This window comes from Aquarana catesbeiana, linkage group LG03 (assembly GCF_042186555.1).
Source record: "Aquarana catesbeiana isolate 2022-GZ linkage group LG03, ASM4218655v1, whole genome shotgun sequence".
Lineage (NCBI taxonomy): Eukaryota > Metazoa > Chordata > Amphibia > Anura > Ranidae > Aquarana > Aquarana catesbeiana.
The window spans coordinates 84,065,733-84,089,281 of record NC_133326.1 but is presented as its reverse complement, the minus strand read 5'-3'; the positions used below and the strand labels follow the sequence as shown (position 1 = coordinate 84,089,281).

Genomic DNA, 23,549 nt, shown 5'->3' with positions numbered 1-23,549 from the left:
ACCTGATGTATGAAATGGTGCCTATAGTAGATTACTCAGTTGAAGGTAAATTTAGGTGACAGTCTAATTTCTGCTTAGTTGCAACGTCTGTAACAAAGCATTATTAGCTCACACATTAGTTTCATTTGTTCCCTGTAATTGCTCTGTAATATACATCTGTATTTACTGTGAATCTGTTGTAAAGTTTTATACCTGGAGTTCTGCCAGTGACGTTACTGTTGAAGGCCAACGCCTTGTAATTAGCTGCAGCATTGTCGGCTTGCCATGTGCACTCCTTCAGTTTGCCACTGGGGCTGTGCATGCCTTCTGCAGACCTGATAGGTAGCCCATCCATTTAAAGAACTACGCATGGCACGCTGCTCCTAATTACAGAAGTGCAATGATGGCAGCCTTCTGACTATGTTACTGGTAGGCTCTCCAAAGTTGCAAGGCAGAATTATTTATTTCCTGTTTGAGGGGCACAGGAATTCAGATAATGTTGGGTTATAGTGCCACCTACAGAAGGATTTAGACACTGGCAAACTAAAAAAAAATTTGGCCAGCCTGGTATAACGCCCTACTTCTCCAAGCCTGCTTTAGACCCCATTCGACTTTGAAATGTGAGTTTGATCCAACTTTACATTCTGTGGACCAAAGTCACATCAAAAGTCACACCAAAGTAGTTCAGGCACCTTGTCAAAGTCACTGCAGCTTTAAGGTTCACCAATTTGAATGGGTGCTATTGAAAAGAATGGTCTGCGACTTTTCATGTGATTTTGATGCCGAGAAGTTGCACAAGTGTAAATGGAGCCTTAGTATTTTAATGCTAATGTCCAGGAGGATAGACCTCTTCGTCATGAGAAAGGTGTAACCTTTTTGCTAGCTTTTTTTTTTTTCTTAAAGGCTTCCCTACAAGCTACATGAGCTGATCTTCTCTATACATTGCTATGTTTTTTGGTGTTTTCTTCTGCACTAGTTTTGGAGACCGTACCCAGGCCCTGCTGCCCTGATAGCGAGGCATTTTTCCAATGCATTAGTGATTTCTGCTTTGTGCTGTGGGTTCATAACACTTAGTTTGTAGCCCTGCCATTTGGCCTATCCTCTGCATGTTGAGTGTTCACCACTTACCGATGTGCTAGCCTTGCCATTGTGGTTTATCTGGACGACCTTCTAAAACCCAGATATTCAAAGGGACTTATCCCTTTGAATATCTGGGTCTCATCTTAGACACAGCCGAAGCCAGAGTTTTTCTTCCCAGAATAAACTTTAACCTCTTTTTTGCCATTTTTTCAAATCTTCCTATAAGTGGCAGTATAACACAACAGTCCCTGATTTTCTGTGTCCCTCAATAAACTCCAAGAAACTTTTTTGGTCGTTTCCAGTATCTAGGGCCGAAACAACTAATCGATTAATCGACAACTAATCAATTATGAAATTAATCAATTACTATTTTCATAATCGATTAATCGGGCCAGTAACATAATGGGGTTAAAGAAACTAAAATTAGCCCTTTATAGTACAAAAAGAGCAAATGATCACTACTGTAAATGTTATCTTCACTGTTGCACAGTAAAAAAATGAACCCCTTATAGTAGCGATTATTTGCCCTTTTTGTACTATAAAGGGCTAAAAAAAAAAATGTATCCCCATTATATGTTACTAAACGTCTTAGGCTTTGTTCACACCTGTGTGTCTTTTTTAGTGCTTTTTGCAGAAACGCACTACAGTTCATTTAACATTCACATCCATGCTATTTTCAGCTGCTGCGTATTGAGGACTTTTTTCAACGCACAACTGTGCTTTTTTGGTTCGATATACTTCAATGGAGAAGCTGCAGAAAAGCATGTAATGCGTTTTTGCAGCAATTTGTGTTTTTTAATCTGCCCAACAACAAATTGGCAAAAAAAAAAGCATAAAAAATGCAATAACGTAAAAAAAAAAAGCACTGCAGAAACATATCAAAAGCAAACTGCATAGGTGTGTACCGAGCTTATTGCTTTTAACATTCTGTTTTAAAATGAATGTTATTTCTGAACGAAAACAACATACACTGTGTGGAAATTCCTTTCACCAAGAAGAAAATCAAACAAACATTCTTAAAATGGCATTTTTTTTTTTTTTGAAGGAAGACATTGTTTTTGTATGGCCAGCATATAATACATTACAGTTCTGTTTGAAAATCTGCAAAACAGGCTAACTTTTTTTTTTCTTCTAAATAAAAAAAATTTGATCTCTGAGTCTGATGATATTTACCAGATTCAACCTCTAATAGTATATACAGTATATCTCTTCTGTCTGTTATTCTCATAGTGGATTAAAGATTTTACTCGGTAACCGTATAGTTGGTTATTTATATTTTTTCCTCTGCGTATAGGAGATATTTAAGAATAAATTGCCTTTTTTTTTTTTTAAACTTTACATATTAACTAAATTATACACTACACTTTTTTTAAGACCCCATTCACACAGGGGCAACATGACTGCGACCTGCAAACGACTTCCGCGGCGACTTGCAAAACGACTTCTGTATAGAAGTCTATGCAAGTCGCCCCAAGTCGCCCCCAAAGTCGTACAGGAACCTTTTTCTAAGTCGGAGCGACTTGCGTCGCTCCGATTAGAACGGTTCCATTGTACAGAACGGGAGGCGACTTGTCAGGCGACTAGGTCACCTGACAAGTCGTCCCTGTGTGAATGGGCTCTAAAGGTTATAAATCGATTTAATCGAAACAATAATCAGCCAACTAATCGATTATGAAAATAATCGTTAGTTGCAGCTCTACCAGTATCCAATTTTGTGGGTTTACTTAAATGCTTCCTAGCCTTACATTTCACCACTGCATTTTTGCATATGGCTACCATACCCCCCCCCCCCCCCCCCCCCCCATAGGTCTCTTAGGTGCTGAACACTTTGGTGGTGGGCTGAAGGTATGTGCATGTGTCCCTATAGGGAAAGTTTTTTTAATTTTTTTTTTTTTTTTTATTTGCTCGACCCATGGATTGCAGGGTTGGACAGAGTTGTTGAGGTAGAATGAGATGCCTTAGTGTGCTCGCTATATGTTATCAGCGTTGCCCTTGGGTAATGTTCGGGCTTTATCAAAGATGTGTTTTTGCTGTTCAACATTAGCAACTCACTGACTTTGACTCATTTAACTGAAATTGCACTGGAACTATTCCATATGGGCCATTTGATCTTCATCCTGTGACAGCTTTGTTACCTGTGGTCATAGAGGCCACCAAGCTTTTCTTAAAATCTGTACATCCCCTTTTTTTATATTTTGCTCTGCCTTACTATGAAAACCTCAGTTAACTGATCAGCCATAACAATATGAGCATCCACCAAAACCTATTGAGGCATGAACTCCACTAGATCTCTGAAGGTATATGGCCCCAAGCCATCAGTAGCAGATCCTTTTAGGTCCTGTAAATTGCGAGGTGGGGCTCCATGGATAGGATTTGTTTTTCCAGCATATCCCACAGATGCTCGGTTGGATTGAGATCTTGGAGGCCAAGTTAACACCTCCAACTCTTTGTTGAGTTTCTCAAACCATTATTGAATTCATTGGACCAGGCCACCTTTATTTCATTGTTCTGTAGCCCAGTTTTGATGCTCAAGTGCCTATTGTAGGCACTTTTGGCTGTGGCACGAGTTAGCATGGGCACCTTGATCGGTCTGCAACTACACAGCCCCCATACGCAACAAACTGCCATGCACTGTGTTTTCCTCCAATGTCTTCTGAACAGTTTAAGCCCATTCACTATTCTTTTAGAGTTCATTATGAACATTTGCAGAAGATTCCAGAGAAGCTGAAGAATCTTCATGGAGAAAAAAGCTTTAAGATTGCAAGACTTTGATGAAAAACAGAGGCAAATGGAAATGATCTGATGTGATGAGAGCTTGTCTAAGGAGGATTTTATTGGTGTTCCCACAATTCTTTTCATGTGTATGGCGGGACTGAAGTGAATTACTTATAAGCGTTGTTGACAACGTTTGATTAAGTTGTGCATCTGTTGGGATAAGAGTCAATATGAATTTTCCCCTTTAGTGCAGGACCCTTTCCAGCACTTTTGTGTGGACCTGCACTCATTTGGACTGTTTTTACATGAAGATGTCATCTTTCTAGTACGGTATTTGGACTATTTATACTAGCTTTTAGCATTGCACTTATGATTTATGACTGTGTGTTCTGACACCTTTCTATTGGAACCAGCATTAACTTTTCCAGCAATTTGAGCTACAGTAGCTCTACTGAATCAGACTACACTGGCCAGCCTTGGCTTCCCACATGCATCAGTGAGCCTTGGCCGTCCATAACCCTTTCCCCAGGAGGTCCTGACCACTGCAGATCAGGAACATCCCACAAGAGCTGCAGTTTTGGTATTGCTCTGACCCAGTCATCTAGCCGTTACAATTTGGCCCTTGTCAATTTTGCTCAATTTCGCTCCTTTTTTCAGCTTTCAACACATTAACTGCAGGTAGAACAGCTGCCTATTATATCACACCCACGTTCAAGTGCCATTGTAATGAGGTAATCGGTGATCATTTTTCACTGTGGTCATAATTTTATGGCTGATTGGTGTATATCTTATGACAAACTAAAGAATGTGTTTAGAACTGAATGTAATCCTGTATTGGGAGCAGCAATCTCTTTCAGCAGATGTTTTTTGTCGAGTTATCTCACAGAAGAATACCACTCAGCGTTTTTATAGCATCCTTTAGCCTAAATCTATTGACAACCTAAAGCAATAGGCTGAATAGTATTCTATATAAATGTCAAATTTTAAATTTCCGTGCAGAAAAAGGAATCTAGCTTTATATCTTTTTCACAAAAAATAAATACATTAATTTTCTCTAGGTTTTCATTTTGTTAAAGTTGAATGTCAGCTGAAACTTCCTTTAGGTTTGGATAAATCAGGGAAGAGTTGAAACCTGTTCGGTTTTTATTTACATTGGGCATATTCCCAACATATCCTATCCTGGAGACACAAAATGAAGTAATAGGGAGGCAGACTGCAACAAAAACTGGACACATGTTCCAACTTTTTTTTAATTTAACCACTTAACAACAGGCCCATAACCAAATGAAGGCTACAGGGCGGTTGCTTAACTCTGGGAGGGTGTCCAGGGACGTCCTCCCAGAATTCCGCTCTCGCGCGCCCCCTGGGGCACGCACCCGAGAGTATCCGTGACCGCCAGGTCCAGAGGACCCGGCGCATTACGGATCTCGGTAAATGGCCGCTAATCGCGGCCGTTTACCATGTGATTGCTCCGTCAAATGATGGAGCGATCACATGTAAACAAACCAGCATCATGTCATGATGCCGGTTCCTCTCTTCCCCTCTGTGTACTGATCAGTACAGAGGGGGACCGATCGGATGGTAGCAGCGCTGTGGTCTGCATCTGTAGTGCCCACAGCACTGCACAGTGACAATTGCCATCCATCCATGCTCAGCCATCCCTCAATGCTTGGCAATACCCTGCACTACTCTGCAATGCTTGGCAATACCCTGCACTACTCTGCAATGCCCTGCAATACCCTGCAATACCCTGCAATACTCTGCAATGCCCTGCAATACCCTGCAATACTCTGCAATGCCCCACAATACTGTGCAATACTCTGCAATGCCCCACAATACTCTGCAATACTCTGCAATGCCCCACAATACTCTGCAATGCCCCGCAATACCCCACAATACTCTGCAATACCCTGCAATACTGTGCAATACTCTGCAATGCCCCACAATACTCTGCAATACTCTGCAATGCCCCACAATACTCTGCAATGCCCCGCAATACCCCACAATACTCTGCAATACCCTGCAATACTGTGCAATACGCTGCAATACCCTGCAATACTCTGCCATACCCCGCAAAACTCTGCCATACCCCACAATACCCAGCCATACTCTGCAATACTCGGTGATACCCAGCCATACTCTGCAATACTCTGCCATACCCAGTCATACTCTGCCATACCCAGCCATACTCTGCCATACCCAGCCATGCTCGGCCATACTCATTCCTACTCGACTGTACTCTGCCGAGCTCAGCCATACTCGGCTGTACTCGGCCTCTGTATGTGGCCAGGCTGTGGAAGTCTCACACATGTGGTATCACCGTACTCAGGAGGAGTGGGACAATCTATTTTGGGGTGTCATTTTTGGCATGTACATGCTTTGTGTTAGAAATATTGTATAAATGGACAACTTTGTGTTAAAAAAAAAATGCGTTTTAACCACTTCCCGCCCGCCGGCTCTCATACGACGTCCTTGATTTTGTGTGGGGATATCTGAATGATGCCTGCAGCTACAGGCATCATTCAGATATCAGCTTTTTCATCTGGCGATTCCCTACACCATGAGAACGATCATGGCGGCTGTTACACAGCTTGATCGTTCTTACAGGAGGCGCCCCCCTCCGCCGCCCTCCGGTGCTTCTACCGACTCACCGCTATGATCGAAGCCAGGATCATTTTTTTTTTTTTTTTTTTTTTTTTTTTCAGGGTTCCCAGCCTAGAGGTGAGATGTGGGGTCTTATTGACCCCATATCTCACTGTAAAGAGGACCTGTCATGCCATATTCCTATTACAAGGGATGTTTACATTCCTTGTAATAGGAATAAAAGTGATCAAAAAATTTTTTTTTTGGAAAAAAGCGTCAAACCTGAAATAAAGTAAAATGAACAATAAAAAAAAAAAAAAAAAATTTAAAGCGCCCCTGTCCCCGTGTGCTTGCATGCAGAAGCGAACGCATACGTAAGTCCCGCCCACATATGAAAATGATGTTCGAAACCACACATGTAACCAGTAAAAAATTTTAAAGCGTCGCCTATGGGGATTTTTAAGTAGCGAAGTTTGGCGCCATTCCACAAGCGTGTGCAATTTTGAAAGGTGACATGTTAGGTATCTATTTACTCGGCGTAACTTCATCTTTCATATTATGAAAAAAATTGGGCTAATCTTACTATTTTGGGGGCTTTTTAATGTACAAAACTGTTTTTTTTTTTTTTTTTTTTTTAAAAAACGTTAAAAAAATTGCTACGCAAATATCGTGCAAGATAAAAAGTTGCAATGACCGTTATTGTATTCTCTAGGGTCTTTGCTAAAAAAATATATATAATGTTTTGGGGTTCTATGTAATTTTCTAGCAAATAAATGATGATTTTTACATGTAGGAGAGAAATGTCAGAATTGGCCTGGGTGCTCCTAGAATGCCTGAAGGTGCTCCCCTGCATGTTGGGCCTCTGTATGTGGCCACGCTGTGTAAAAGTCTCACACGTGGTATCGCCATACTCTGGAGTAATAGCAGAATGTGTTTTGGGATGTAATTTGTGGTATGCATATGCTGTGTGTGAGAAATAACCTGCTAATATGACAATTTTGTGAAAAAAAAAAAAGAAAAAAAAAAACTTGATTTTGCAAAGAATTTTGGGAAAAAATGACAACTTCAAAAACTCACCATGCATCTTTCTAAATACCTTGGAATGTCTTCTTTCCAAAAAGGGGTAATTTGGGAGGTATTTGTACTTTTCTGGCATGTTAGGGTCTCAAGAAATGAGATAGGCCGTCAGTAATTCAGGTGTGATCAATTTTCAGAGATTGGCACCATAGCTTTTGGACTCTAACTTTCACAAAGACCAAATAATATCCACCGATTTGGGTTATTTTTGCCAAAGATATGTAGCGGTATAAATTTTGGCCAAAATATATGAAGAAAAATTACTAATTTGCAAAATTTTATAACAGAAACGAAGAAAAATGCATTTTTTTACAGATTTTTCGGTCTTTTTTCTTTTATAGCGCAAAAAATAAAGAACCCAGCGGTGATCAAATACCATGAAAAGAAAGCTCTATTTGAAAAAAGGACAACAATTTCATATAGATACAGTGTTGCATGACTGAGTAATTGTCATTCAAAATGTGAGAGCACCAAAAGCTGAAAATTGGTCTGGTTATTAAGGGGGTTTAAGTGCCCAGTGGTCAAGTGGTTAAGAAAGATTAGTTATTGCTTTCTGTGTCCACATTAGAGACAACTGGATAACTTTCTGCTTTTAAACTAAACAAAAATATCAACCACCCCAATTTATATCTAGCTTTTAAAAAAACAGAGTGAATTTTTCAGCACGCTTACCAGCTAGCCAGCAAAAAAAAAAAAAATACATCGTCTAACAAGGGTTGATTTACTCAATTTGCTGGAAAAAAGTGCATTTATTAATTTTTCCCTCAGGACCATGCAGAGTGTTGCAATGTCAGGCTCATGCGAGTGCAAAGTCTCTACAGCAGGGGTAGGCAACCTTAAGGAGGTGGGGATCTACCTGAACAACATGGGAGAAGTCAAAGATCACCGGGCACATTGTCGACCAGTGTCACCTCCTCACACCGGATTTAAACCTCTAATTGCCGAACTACCATGTGGCAATTGTGTGCATTGCATGGCAATCATGGGTTTATATCAAGTGGTGAGGTGGCAGCATATGGCCTCCTCACCACCTGTCAAATGCATTGCGATCACTTCTCAGAGGAGCAGCAGTGCCTGCTTCACTTGTGAATGAGCCCTTCATTGTATTCGGCAGCAGCGCCATTAGGGCTCATTCACACGTAAAGTTGGGGGGTGGTAAAACCCTGAAGTCGGGTCCTGTTTTTGGTGCGCTTTCAGAAGGGGCATCAAATCCGCAAGATAAAATAGAAACTAATGGCTAAGCACAGCAAATCTGCAGGTGCACTGCACCCGCAGCACATCAGTGTGAAACCAGTCCTATACTATTATGCCCAGTGTATTGCTTCACACTGACCTGAAGATCTCTTCTATTCTGCTGCTGGCACCACTCTGGAGACCGCTAACCGGGATAAGAGGTGGAGTGCAGTTGGTATCATTCCGCATGGGACAGGAGCTGGCACTACAGAGGAGGGATCGGATTATACGGCTCTTGCTCCCTACTACAGCTCCACTCTTTACAAGTAGTCCCTCTGCATTGCACTCTGTTTGATGCTCTGGAATGGTGGGTCAACAAGCCAGACCACGATCTACCAGTCTCCTGTCCGCAATCTACAGGTTGCTGACCCCCCCGCTCTACAGCTTTCAGCCTGTACCTCCCATACAGGCTGACTGTTTACAAATGGCAGGGCTTGTAAATTAACTACGAGAGCGCTCATTGGCACTCTCGTAATTTCACTGAGAACTACAAGCTGTCAGCTGCAATGGCTTGACAGTACTTGCAGTTCTCCCATTTACAGATTGCCGTGAATGAGTGACGTTGCGGTGTGTGTGTCACAGGGAGGGGGGGAGATCGGGGTGCAGGGGGGCCTTGTCTGGAGCATGTTGCACCTGAATTATGGGTGTAACGTGCTCTGAAGGGTGAACCTAATCTTGATGCAAGAAAAACTGTAGTTTTTATTTTGGTTAATTATGAATATCTTCGCTTCTCTGTGAATTACATGTGCACAAAGCCATGCACTAAAGATCTGCCTCATCTTTTTTTGCTATTCATCTTCTTGGCTGCTGTCATTAATTCATTATGCATGTCATGTGCGGTTGATGAAAGTTTTCTTATGTCATGGTTTATGGTCATCTTTCCACAGGTGTATCGAGCGAATGGTCCTGATGGTGTAGCGGGAAGAGGTCAAAGGGTTCACTTGCAACTTTGGGACACAGCTGGCCAAGAAAGGTGAGCTATGGCAGAACACAGTACATTCTAAGAACAACCTCTTGTGCTTGTGTGGTGCTTAAACTCTTCAATACCGGGCACTTTCACCCCCTTCCTGCGCAGGCCAGTTTTTAGCTTTCAGCGCTGGCGCACTTTGAAAACAAATGCGCAGTCATGCAGTGCTAAATTTGTTCTCATTCTTTGAGACTGTGCTTTCTTTTAGTGGTATTTAATCACCACTGGCTTTTTTTTTTTTAGCTGGACACAAAAAAAGACCAAAAATTTTTTCTTAGTTTCTGGTATAAAATTTTGTAAATAAGTAATTTTTCTCCTTTACTAATGTGCGCTGATGAGGCTGCACTGATGGGCACTGATGGGAGGCACTGACATGCAGCACTGATGGGCGCTGACAGGCGGCACTGACACGCAGCACTGATGGGCACTGACACGCAGCACTAATGGGCCCTGAAGAGCATCACTGATGGGCATTACTAATGGGCCTGCACTGATGATCATTGCACTGATTATCAGTACAGATGTCTCCACCAAGGAAAGACGCTTATCGGCTCTCCTCTCCTCACTTGCTGTCAGCGTGAGTAGAGGAATGCTGATAACTGACACTTCCTATTTAAACTGTGATCAGCTGTGATTGGACGTGCAAGGGCTGGCGTGCTTTGCTGTCTCTTTCAGGACTTATGGGTATCCTTTCATACAACACTAAGAAAACAACAAAGACAGGGCAAGCACCACCCTAGAACATTACCGCTAATCAATTTTATTGATAAATAAAATAAGTGATCTACTCACAACCGCCTGACCATGACAAGCGTATGATAAAATTCAGATGAGACTGCCTCCAGATTCACACCACTCAACTGATAGTAAGGGAAGACCTTTTGGCGTCAAGTGATGCTGACACGTTTTCAGGGACAAACCCTGTTCTTCAGAGCCAGAACTACCTTTTGGCTTTGTTGTTTTATAGAAAAAAGTGTAGACCGGTCATAACAGGAGTAGTTGGGTCTGGTGACTGTCTGAAATTCATTTTATATAAATCTGGCATCTCCAGGCAGCTATACCAATAATTTGTTAACTACAGAATTATTACTTTTTATTGGTAGACACCAAATATTGTCTTATGGAAAGATAACCATGGTGCCCCATATTGGGTTTTATTATCCTCAAAAGAAGAATCTTGTACTGTTCTGGGTCCAGTACTATAGAGCAGTGGAGGTCAATGTGCAAGGTATAGGAGGCCTCCTATGTGGCCCTTGACGTCACCAATAGATTACATATATTATGTGTAATGCTACATAAGACCTAGTTTGAAGACTTGCAAGAGGAACTGGTCATAGACTGTGCTACAGAAGTGTTTAGAGACTGGAGTCATTTTGTAGGATACGAGCAGAGACTTGTTACATGAGACTCCTAGAGGTCACTTTTATTAAAGGCCTCTTTCCAAATCTGTGTTATCACTACAAACCGTCGGGGTCCAACTGCAAGCACCAGTTAGCGTGGCTGATGTATCAGTTGCTGTGCCACCAATTTGAATTCAGTAGGTCTGCAAAGCAAGCAATATTGGACCTCCTTTCAGTACTTAGTGCAGAACTAAAAATGTTATCCGTTAAGAGGCCTCTCTACTTGGTTTGTGCTCTGCAAGCTACAGTATATAACTGGAATACTCAACACTGCGCCCACATTTTATGTTTTTATTCCTCTGTTATAATGTTTTGTTTCCTCTGCATAATGCTGCAGAGAATGTTTGCCAAGAGGAAGACTGCGCCATTACCCCACCTTTTACATGTGATGTGACAAGTTTCCTCCTCCCAGCACACTTTATTTCCCCATTCATGTGGAAAAAATGTGGCATGGCTTTGCTTCAGGGTCCTGAAACAAGCAAATCGTACAGCAGGGGTATTAACGTAAAATTCATGGAGGCCCAGCCATTAAAATGTTTTTCCAGCAAAGGTTTGAATCTCATGTATGTGCTATGACTCAGATCATCCACATCACAGTCCCCCTGTTACATCAGTGTCTTCAGTCCCCCCTTCACATCACAGACCCCCCTTTACATCAGTGTTTTCAGACCCTTCTTTACATCACAGCCCCCCTGTTACATCAGTGTCTTCAGTCCTCTCTTCACATCACAGTCCCCCATTACATCATTGTCTTTAGCCCCCCCCTTTACATCAGCGGTTTCAGCCCCCCATATATATCACAGTCCGCCCTTTACATTGGTGTCCTCAACCTCCTCCCCCTTCACATCAAGGTGACCCTTTACATCAGTGCCCCCCCCTTTCACATCAGTGTCTTCAGTCCCCCTTCACATCACAATCCCCCTGTTACATCAGTGTCTTCAGTCCCCCCTTTACATCAGTAGTTTCAGCCCCCCATATATATATCGCAGCCCCCCATATATATCACAGTCCGCCCTTTACATTAGTGTCCTGTCCTCAACCTCCTCCCCCTTCACATCACGGTGACCCTTTACATCAGTGTCTACAAACTCCCTCCTCCATCCCCTTTAGAGCAGTGTCGTCAGTTTCCCCCTTTAGAGCAGTGTCATCAGTTTCCCCCTTTAGAGCAGTGTCGTCAGTTTCCCCCTTTAGAGCAGTGTCGTCAGTTTCCCCCTTAATATCAGTCTCCCTTCCTTTATATCAGTGGTTTCAGTCCAGTCTTCATATTACAGCCCCCCCATCATCACATCACAGTTTAGTGGAAAAGCCACAGTATGTCCAGAGTTAAGCTATACTGCTGCTAGATAAATGGGCCCCTAGATGTCATTAAATTGGAGGAACCAGCCGAGATTTGAACCATGTATGGGCAAAATGAATATACCAAGTTGATCAACTTGGGTACAACCAGTCTGCCGGATTCACGTGCAATTATCGCTAGCGACTATTATAGCCGTTGGAAATAATCACGGTCTTCTACCGGCTTGGATGGCTTCCTTCACCACCCCCTTGCTGGGAGCAGACAATTGCTAAGCAGTAGGGATTCCCCTGTCAGCGCTGTCGGTGTTGCTAGGGGAATTGCGTAAATTTGGACCGTCTATGGCCTGCCTAAGGCTAAGTGGGAATATTGTGTTTACTTGGTTAACTTATAACGTGAATGATTTACCAAGTTACCATTTCAGCTTCAATCAGTCAATTGTCAAAACTGTTATAACTGGTTAGCTCCTTCTATGTGATTAGTAACACATTAAAATTCCTTGAAGAGAAGTTCCAGTAATTTTTTTGTTAGCACATTAAAATTCGCCTAAGACAACCAGAACGAAAGTGGTAGTAGGTACCTGTCAAAATTGGGTACCTCCTTCCTTCAGCCAGGGCATTGAAAATATGTTGTGGATGGGTATTCCAGCATGTCAATGACCCAAAACACACGGCCAAGGCAACAAAGGAGTGGCTTAAGAAGAAGCGCATTGAGATCCTGGAGTGGCCTAGCCAGTCTACAGACCTTAATCCCATAGAAAATATGTGGAGGGAGCTGAAGGTTTGAGTTACCAAACGTCAGCCTCGGAACCTTAATGACTTGGAGAGGATCTGCAAAGAGAAGTGGGACAAAATCCCTCCTGAGATGTGTGCAAACCCGGTGGCCAACTACAAGAAACATCTGACCTCTGTGTTTTGCCACCAAGTACTAAGTCATGTTCTGTAATGGAGTCAAATACTTATTTTACTCATTACAGTGCAAATCAATTTATAACTTTTTTGAAATTAATTTTTCTGGATATTTTTGTTGTTATTCTGTCTCTCACTGTTAAAATAAACCCACCATTAAAATTTATAGACTGATCATTTCTTTGTCAGGGGGCAAACGTACAAAATTGATAGGGGATCAAATACTTTTTCCCTCACTGTTGTTCTCCTTAGTGTGCCAGACTCAGCAGTGCTGAATTAGTAAACAAACATGGTGTAACTTAAGCTGGCCACAGACAGATCTAAATTCCTGCTGAACAGGATGAATTCCGATCCATCTGTGGACAGGCTACTTGTACTAAAGGCGATCGATCGGCTTCAGTACCACCCGCCTGTTGGGCTTTTTTTTTCTGTACCATCACTGCTGCTGGCTAATGCCGGCAGCAGTGATCATTGTATTCTTATTGCGGGGGAAACCTCATGCTATCAGATTACAATAGCACAGTGGGAGGGATTCCCCCATTAATGCAATAGAGCAGATTTTCTTTCCCTCAACCCATGGTTGAAGAAAATAATAACATTTGCATATTGTATGGCCAGACTTCTGAAGAATACAGATTTCTGAGTGAAAAGATCACGCAAAGGTGCTAGAAAAATACATTTTCATTCATTGGCCAAAAGCTGGAGTGCAAATTTGGATGTACATTATATGCTGACAAAACAGACATATGAGCAATTCATTTTTTCACTGAAGACAAACCGCATGTTTAAAGTGTAGCTAAAGGCAAAACTTTAAACGTGCTTCTTGTATAGCTCAATCTGTCCACTGATCCCCACTGAGCAGGCAGATGGCTTGTCCGTGTTCATTCCACTTATGCAGACCAGACCCAGATACAGCCAGTTGTCCTCAATGGCTGATCAGATGTAAACGGATCATCTGTTTGCACTCAAGGACCATCGGATTCGTTAGATGGATGGGAAATGGATTCCCCCATCCATTTGTTTTTTAGCGAATTGGTGTCAGCAGGTATCTGATGATATCCACCGCTCCATAGAGGCTATGGATTGTCCGCCTACAAAAAAAACTGACAGGTGGACCAATCAGTTTGCCCGTGTGAAAGGGGCTTTACTGTGCAAATATTTCAAGGATTTGTTCAGCTCTCACAAATATTCCCATATTTTGCCTAATACGTTTATTTCCTATGATCGCCAGCTTCATCTAGTAGCCGAAATGCTCTTTTTTTTCCCTAAAATACCTCAATCTGGAAAATACTGCATTATAGCAACTAGATGGAGCTCGAGATTATAGGAAATAAGAGTTTAAGACAAGATACGGGGATACAGATCAATAAATGCTTGCGATAAAAGATTTTATAAAGGTTTTTCTGTCCAACTTGGACATTGCTTATGTTTGTGTTTTACAGCATTTGGCAATCTTTTTCAAAGAGTTTTTGTCCTATTACTATTATTCATTTGATCATTCAAGAAGGATTATATATATATATATTACAAAATATCATACAATCCTATACCCACAGTTGATCCAGAGGAAGGCGAAAAAAACCTTAGGGCCCTATCAGGATTTACTCTGAACCCTTCTTCTTTTTTTTTTTTTTTTTTTTTTTTTTTAGATTCACCTTATGCACTTATGCACTCTTCTCTACCTTCAACGCTCTACTCTGTCCTCCACTGCCTCCACCCACCAACTCACTCACTGCCCAGGAGATTGCCAATCACTTCAAAACTAAGATTGATACAATTCATGAGTAGATCACCAATGCGCAAAAACCTCCCCCATGCAACACCCCATGTCCACAGACACAATCATTACTTCCCTCATTCAACCTTGCTACTATTACTGAGGTTGCTAAACTTTTATCTAGCACTCATCTAACCACTTGCCCCCTGGATCCTGTTCCCTCGCAAATGCTACGCTCACCCTCTGACTCGATTCTACGCTCTCTAACTCACATTTTCAACCTCTCCCTCTCTTGTGGCATCTTCCCAAACTCTCTAAAACATGCGCTAGTCACCCCCATACTAAAAAAGCCCTCACTGGATCCCACCAATCTCAACAACTTACGTCCCATCTCCTTACTCTCCTTCTCCTCCAAACTTCTTGAAAGACTGGTCTACAACCGACTAAGCGACCATCTGACCATGAATAAACTTCTTGATCCCCTTCAGTCCGGTTTTCGCCCTCAACATTCCACGGAAACTGCTCTCCTTAAACTCTCAAATGATCTACTAATGGCTAAAGCCAATGGACACTATTCTGTACTACTTCTCCTGGATCTCTCTGCTGCCTTTGACACAGTGGACCACCCCCTCCTCCTCAAAAAACTCCACTCCTTTGGTCTCCGTGACTGTACTCTTTGCTGGTTCTCATCCTACCTATCCCACCGCTCCTTCAGTGTCACTTACAACTCTACTTCCTCCTCTCCTCTTCCTTTTTCCGTTGGGGTCCCCCAAGGTTCTGTTCTTGGACCTCTCCTTTTCTCAATCTACACCACTTCCTTGGGTCAGTTGATTGCCTCCCACGGCTTTAAATATCATCTCTATGCTGATGACACCCAAATCTATCTCTCCACCCCCCAGCTCTCTCCATCTGTCTCCTCGCGCATTACCAACTTACTAGCAGACATATCAGCCTGGATGTCACATCACTTTCTCAAACTCAACCTATCCAAAACCGAGCTCATGATATTTCCTCCCTCAGGTGCCACTTCCCCTGATTTCCCTGTCAAGATCAACGGCTCAACTATCAACCCATCTCCCCACGCCAAGGTCCTAGGTGTAATCCTGGACTCTGAACTAACCTTTCGACCCCACATTCTATCACTATCCCCTTCCTAACCAATGACACCACAAAGCTTCTAATCCACTCCCTGGTCATCTCCCGTCTCGACTACTGCAACTCCCTCCTCATTGGTTTACCTCTAAATAGGCTATCCCCACTTCAGTCCATCATGAACGCTGCTGCCAGGCTCAGCCACCACACAAACCGCTCAGCGTCTGCCACACCCCTCTGCCAATCCCTCCATTGGCTGCCACTCAGTCACCGAATTAAATTCAAGATACTAACTATAACTTACAAAGCCATCCACAACCTGGCCCCAGCTACATCTCTAACCTAGTCACAAAATACCAACCTAATCGTTCTCTTCGCTCCTCCCAAGACCTCCTGCTCTCAAACTCCCTTGTCACCTCATCCCATGCTCGCCTTCAGGACTTCTCCAGAGCCTCCCCCATCCTCTGGAATGCTCTACCCCAATCCGTCCGATTTTCTCCTACTTTATCCACTTTCAGATGATCCCTGAAAACTCATCTCTTCAGAGAAGCCTATCTGGCCCCCACCTAACAACTGTACATTTATCTTCTCAATCAGCACATCACCCATAGTTATTACCTCTTGTATCTCTTGACCTTCCCTCCTAGATTGTAAGCTCTAAGGAGCAGGGCCCTCTGATTCCTACTGTATCAAATTGTATTGTATTTGTACTGTCTACCCTCAAGTTGTAAAGCGCTACGTAAACTGTTGGCGCTATATAAATACTGTATAATAATAATAATAATGCACCTATTGTTTTAAAAAAAGAATTTACCGGTCAGCATACACCATATCAGAAAGAATCCAGTTACAAACAGGATTCACACGTCGGTGTATAACAAAATTGAGAAATTTCGATCACAAAAAGGATTTGCCTTCCACGTTTAAAAACCAACAAGCTTCGCCTATTACACATATTATTATTATTATTATTATTATACAGGATTTATATAGCGCCAACAGTTTACGTAGCGCTTTACAACTTGAGGGTAGACTGTATAAATACAATACATTTTAATACAGGAGGAATCGGAGGGCCCTGCTCCTTTTAGAGCTTACAATCTAACATTACACGCATGTACTTTTACATGTCAGGGATGTCTTTGTCATAGCACAATGTACATGCAGAGATTTAGGGGTGGCCATTGAGAACCCCTGATCTGCAATATTGCTGCAGATCTGCAACTCCACAGTTGCTGAAGCAAGAGGGCCAGAGTGATAGCCAGGCAACTAATGGTTTCATAGTTGGTCATAGCAACCAACATATTTTGTATCAGTACAGGTTTCCTTTAGTGGTCCCAGGTGGTTTCCAGGCATATGCATGGGCTGGCTGCAATTTGGAAAAGTTAAAACTTCTTTTTTTTTTTTTTTTGTTCTCAATGTGTTCCTTATTTCTCAGACAGCTGAGCTAATATAGTTCAATAAACCAGAAATGAAATACTAGCTTTATTTAATAAGACATGAGATTTTGTGTATTCTGAAATGTGGCTGTAGGTAAAGTCTTTGTTCTAGTGCAAAATAAAATAGAGCTTAGGTATTGTTTTCTTGGAACATTCATTTTATCCTACAATATAAAGGATACATGCTTGTGATTTTCTGTCACATAAGTTGGACACAAGTGCCAGTGTTGTAGGACTGCAAGGGTATTGAGCTCGGGAGAATGGAACCACTGTACAGCTGCCATGATATGATACTGGACACTGTGGCCAACACTCATCCTGTACATGTTTGAGTCCAATGGTCTAACACAGCCTTTCTCAACAATTGTTAACACCCTTAAAACCCTTAAAATAACTTTCTGGTCTTGGGGAATAGAAACATAGAAAAGTGATGGCAGAAAAAAAGACATTGTAGTCCAAGTCTGCCCTTTTTTTTTTTTTTTTTTTTTTTTTAATTTTTTTTTTTTCCTTAACTTTTTTTGCCTGAGTATAGATCTGTTTATTCCAAGCATCAACTACCCTTTCAGTAAAATAATACTCTCCAAAATTTGTTTTGAACTTTCCTCCAGTTAGTTTGAGGTCATGTCCCGTGTTCTTGATTTCGGGTTCATATTGAAAAAACCTGCCTTCCTGAACCTAATTAACCCCCTTGATGTATTAAAAAGTTTCAATCATGTCTCCCCTTTCCCTTCTTCCCCCCAGACTGTACATATTATGTTCCTGAAGTCGCTCTCAATAAGTTTTATTCCCCAGACCTTTCACCATTTTTGTTACCCGTCTCTGGACTTGTTCTATCTTATCAATATCTTTCTGTAAGTGAGGTCTTGTAATAGGAATGGTGTGTGACAGGTCCTTTTTATGTAGAGATATGGGGTCTGTAAGACCCCATATCTCTCCTCCAGGCTGGAAATTATCCAATCGAAAAAAAAAAATGACAGATCTGATGCTTTCAGGCCGAGATTGCTGTTTTCTTGACATCTGCGGCCCGAGCCCCAGCCTTGGACGATCCTAGAGATGACTGGTGACCATCTGGTTACTGGAAATCTCTATGCTTTTCATCTGGTGGTGACAGATTCTTTCTCTGGGTCCCCAATGACCGGAGGGCGATGGGAGGGGGGTGTCCCCTCCCTTCGCCTGTAAGAACGATCAAGCGGTGGAACTGCCGCTATGATTGTACTTGTGCACCGAATCGCCGGCAGAAAAGAATGATATCTGAATGTTGCCTGCAGGCATTCAGATATCCCCACTGAAAGTCAAGGACGTCATATGACGTACTTCAGACGGCAAGTGGTTAAATATTTATAAAAAAATTTTTCACAGATTCCCCAGTCCCTTTCTCTGTAGCCTCAGCTGCACTAAAGATGAATGGACAGGAGGTAACGGTGCAACCCTAGTTTGTACACCTGGCTTTCAGGGGCTTATCTTATATAGGCATTTTTAGGCTTGAGCTTTTTGTTTTCTCCAATGCAAATCTCCCAATTCTCATGAGCTGTAGAAGCCTGGTCATCCAGCTTTGTGATTTTAGTAGCATCTCTACCCTCCTACCTGTTGCAATTTAGGTATAACACTTGGAGGAAACTCATTACTCATGTGTAGGCATTAGCTTAAGTGTGTTCAGATACTAGTTCAAATCCACCCAAACACATCAGGAAACTGTCACACCTCTTGTATTTGTACAGTTGTGGGTTGGGATTGGGAAATGCCCTGGCCGCAGATGATTGGCCTAGTACAGTGACTGTTTCCTGGTGGAATCATTCAGGTGGGTTCAGGCCAGGATCCACACACATCCATATTTATCCCTACTGATGAGCTAAATAAACACAAGATTACTGAGACCAGGTGAGCTAATTGGATAAAGGTCTTGAGAACAAGCACTTTAATAAAAGAATCAGTAAGTTTGTAATTTAAGTAAGTTTGTTGATTTCAGGAGCCCCTTACTTTGTCTTGTGCTTGTTTTCCAGGTTTCGCAGCTTAACAACTGCCTTCTTCAGGGATGCAATGGGCTTCATTTTGCTTTTTGATTTAACAAATGAGCAGAGTTTCCTGAACGTCAGAAACTGGATAAGTATGTACTTCAATGATGCATTCGTAAAGTTGTCCCTTATTTCCATATGATGCAGCCATTTGTATTGCCATATTTCATATTTTGCTTGTTCATTCACTAGGAACCAATGACAGGTATATGTTTCACTTTGGATGATGCAGTCTGTTGCATTACTTTGAAAAATCTTTCTGAATATCGACAGCTAAGATTGTGTTGTGAAAATACATATTCTTCTTATTATTAAAGTGTTACTAAAGGTTCATTTTTTTAAAAATAAAAATAGCAAACATGCCTATATTTTACCTGCTCTGTGCAATGCTTTTGCACAGAGCAGCCCCGATCCTCTTCTTCTGGGGTCCCCCGCCGGCGCCCCAGGCCCCTCTGCTTCATTGGGTACCTCCAGGGAAAGCGGCTTTCCCTGGGGGCACCTGAACGTGCTCGCTCCCGAGTCCCGCTACTTCGTCCATTGACAGACAGCGGGATTTGGCCCCTGCTCCCCACTCCCATGTCACTGAATTTGATTGACAGCAGTGGGAGCCAATTGCTCCTGCTGCTATCTGTCCAATAAGGAGAGAGACAGCGGCTCGTGCACATTGCTGGATCGGATGGGCTCAGGTAAGGAAAAGGGGGGAGTCTGGGGCCAGCTGCTGCACAGAAGGTTTTTTTACCTTAATGCATACAATGCATTAAGATAAAAACCTTTAAGGCTTTAGAACCACTTTAAAATTTGCTTTATTCACATATGAGTGCAGTTAAGGGACCTAATCATTTTTATTACACTTGCCAGTACTGCCTTATTTAAGTCTAAATGTTATGTGAATTGTAATTGGCTTACTTCTGTATTTTTCTATAGTGCCAACACATTTCATGACTTACAGAAAGAACTAAATCTGAAAACCCTTGTGTTTTTTCACCTTAATGCATCCTATGCATTAAGGTATAAAACACCTGACAGTCACCGGCCCCCAGAGTTTTACTTACCTGAGCCCCTTCATTTCTTCGGGGACGCGCTGTCCCTCTCTCCACGGGGTTCTCTGGTCTTGATTGGATAGATTGATAGTAACGTAGCCATTGGCTCCCGCTGCTGTCAATCAAATCCAATGACCCAGGCGCTGGGGGGCGGGGCCGAGTCCGGCATTTGTGTCTGTGGATGCAAATGCTGGACTCGGGAGCGCGGCCCGCAAGGTAACCCCCACCCCCCCTCCCCGGGAAAGCGCTTCTCCTAGGGGGTTATCTCATGCAGAGAGGAGCCACGAGAGCCGCCGGGGACCCCAGAAGAGGATGTTCGGGGCCACTCTGTGCAAAACGAACTGCACAGTGGAGGTAAGTATGACGTGTTTGTTATTAAAAAAAAAAAAAAAAGATCCTTTACAGTCACTTTAAAGCTTAAGTATGTATGTGCCATACCTGTGGGATCCTCCTGGGGGCTGGGAATCACTGTAATAGGCACCACTACTGCAGTGATTGCTGCTAGCCTCCAGCTCCCATATGGAGTGGCTGCCCTGAACACTGAGGTTGCCTGCTCAGCACAAGTGCCATTCAAAGAAGATTTTCCATTTTCACAATACATGCACAATGGAGATTATGGGAGCACCTCCGAGAAGAGGAGGGCTGCTCTGTGCAAAACTGTTACACATAGCAGGTAAGTATGACATGTTTGTTATTTTATTTTTGTAATATAAAAGGGTTGTTTTTGGATTGTGGCAGTAACGTTTTTGAGCTCCTAAAAGAAAAGTTTAGATTTGGGAGACATTTGTGTAGGTAGTGTTCCAGGTGGAAAAGGAACTAACCACGCCAGTGCCATTCCAAGAGTTCATTATAATTCCGATTTGGCCTTTGTAGGAAACTAAATCTATCAATATGGCTTACTAGTACAGTGGGCAGCTCCTCTGATTTGCCCAATATTTTCCACCCCAGAACAGAAAGATATGTAAGCTACATAATCTTATATTAAACATTGCTGCTTGATGTAGAAAGATAGCTGCAGAAATACCTGCAAGTAATAACGGTGTGTGGCTGCTGGTCTTCTGTGGAGTACACAGTTTTATTTTGTATGTCGTTTGACTCAGCGGGCTGAATGAAAATAAACATACAGATCACCGTACTAACGCCAGTGATGTTAGTGCTGAGATCTCCACGCTGAACTATTGTATTCTGACGGGGACTGAGACCGCCTTCTGTCGGACAGGGAGCTGTACACACGGGCCGAAAGTTGGCTGATTCCTGCCAAATCCTGCTCCGAAATTGGGCGACTAAGATCTTTCATATAAATACTGCCATCCTGGCAAAGGAATAGAGTTTGGCGACAGCGTCTGAAAATATCGCACAGCATGCAAGAGTCTATTGCCTTGTCGCATCCCGCAAATTAGGTTTCTAAATTTAGTTTTATAAAGTTTTTTGGTGGTTGTCTTTTAAGCTACTGAGGTTTTGTGAAACTAAGCTTTTAACAATGCGCAATCTACTGCCTACTCTGTCTGCCTATCTTGTTTGTTAAAGGAAGTATAAGAAGCCTTGTGGTATTTCTTGCGAATAGCTAGGAACCCCCTCCCTTTTATGTAAACACCAAGCCGTCTAGCTAGGATCTCCATTCCCACCCAAGATTGAGAGCTGATAATTAGTTATGGAAACTACAACACAAAGAAGAAAAAAAGATCTTTAACCTCCAATTTTCTTTTTTTTTTTAATAAACCTGCTGCAAAAGAAATTCATTAAGCCAAAGGGCATTACCAGCTGAACTTACCCCTGCTGTATTGCGTGCATGCTGCAGACTGTTGTGGGTCACCCTCTGCCTTTCCTAGAAATTGTCTCATAATCTGAAATGTGTGGGCTGTTGCATTATGCATATTATTTTATAGATTATGATCTGTTTTATGACCAAATAAAATACTGAAAATACGTAGGCGTGTATCCACAGTCTGATATGACTGTTGTATTTAGGGAGTACTATACTCCCTCATTAGGGTAACAACTAGTAATTACATTTTTTGGCTGCTGATGTGACGGGGGGTGAGGATATTTACCTTATATCTACCATCAGCCTTAAAAAATAACTTCTTACAAAAAATGAGCATTTAAAATCTACTGGCTTACAAGGAGTTAGTCTACTTAAAGCGGAGTTCCCCCCTCTGGGAAAGATTGCCACAATCTTGTGCGGCGATCTAAGCAATGTCAGGCCCCTCCCAACTCCCCCCCGTGCCTTCTTCGTCCCAGAAGACAGCAGGGACCATTCAGAAAGCGCAGTGCAACTCCTGCATGCGTAGTAGGAAACAAGATGTGAAGCCGTAAGGCATTTAAATGAATGGGAAGCGCCTCAAAAGCACTTTAAAAGCACCTCAAAATGGTTATTGCAGTTATTGAGTCACGTGACCTTCAAAAAAGTTCACCGCTAACTCAAAAGCGCTTGAAAAGCGATCAGCGTTTTGTGGGCAGTTTTCAAGCGCCTCAGTGTGAAAGGGCTCTAAAGGAGTTTAAATTTACTTGGAAAAATCGCCGCTCATCCTCATCGAGTCAATGTGGATAACAAGTATAAATTGACCTAACTTATACATGTTATCCACATTGACTGGATAGGGTTGAGCGGCGATTTTTCAAAGTATGCTACACACTACTGGATGGTGATATTTTTTTGCCAGCACCCCATTCCTGAGCACCAGTGGGACTACATAAATGTTGTTTTTTTGTTTTAGAATGGCACTACAAGCATTAGCACTTTAAAGTTTAAGTTTAGTTATAAAAAAATAAAATAAAACGGGAGAAGGGACATTACTATTAGTTCTATTTGTCCCTTATGCTGCTGGCCTCTTCATCAGTTAAAATCGATCTCCATAGATGCCCCCACCACTTTTGCATTGGGGGTTAATGGGGCCAAAAAAACCTGTTGTGCCGACTATGCCTGCCCTTTCTGCCCCCTCCATTCATGGAAGCCATACTATAGCATCTATGAATGGAAAACGGGAGAATCAATAAAAGGTTGGCCTCCTCC

General features: G+C 42.3%; 1 protein-coding gene across 3 annotated transcripts in view; it reads left to right on the top strand.

Annotated features, from left to right (window-relative positions):
• Window positions 1-23,549, top strand: part of RAB27A (RAB27A, member RAS oncogene family) — a 170,166-nt gene that overhangs the window by 136,191 nt on the left and 10,426 nt on the right. For all 3 annotated transcript variants that reach the window (XM_073618757.1, XM_073618756.1, XM_073618758.1), the window contains 2 exons: window positions 9,555-9,640; window positions 19,485-19,588. In XM_073618757.1, the coding sequence (XP_073474858.1) occupies window positions 9,555-9,640; window positions 19,485-19,588 (190 nt within the window). The remainder of the gene's footprint in view (window positions 1-9,554; window positions 9,641-19,484; window positions 19,589-23,549) is intronic.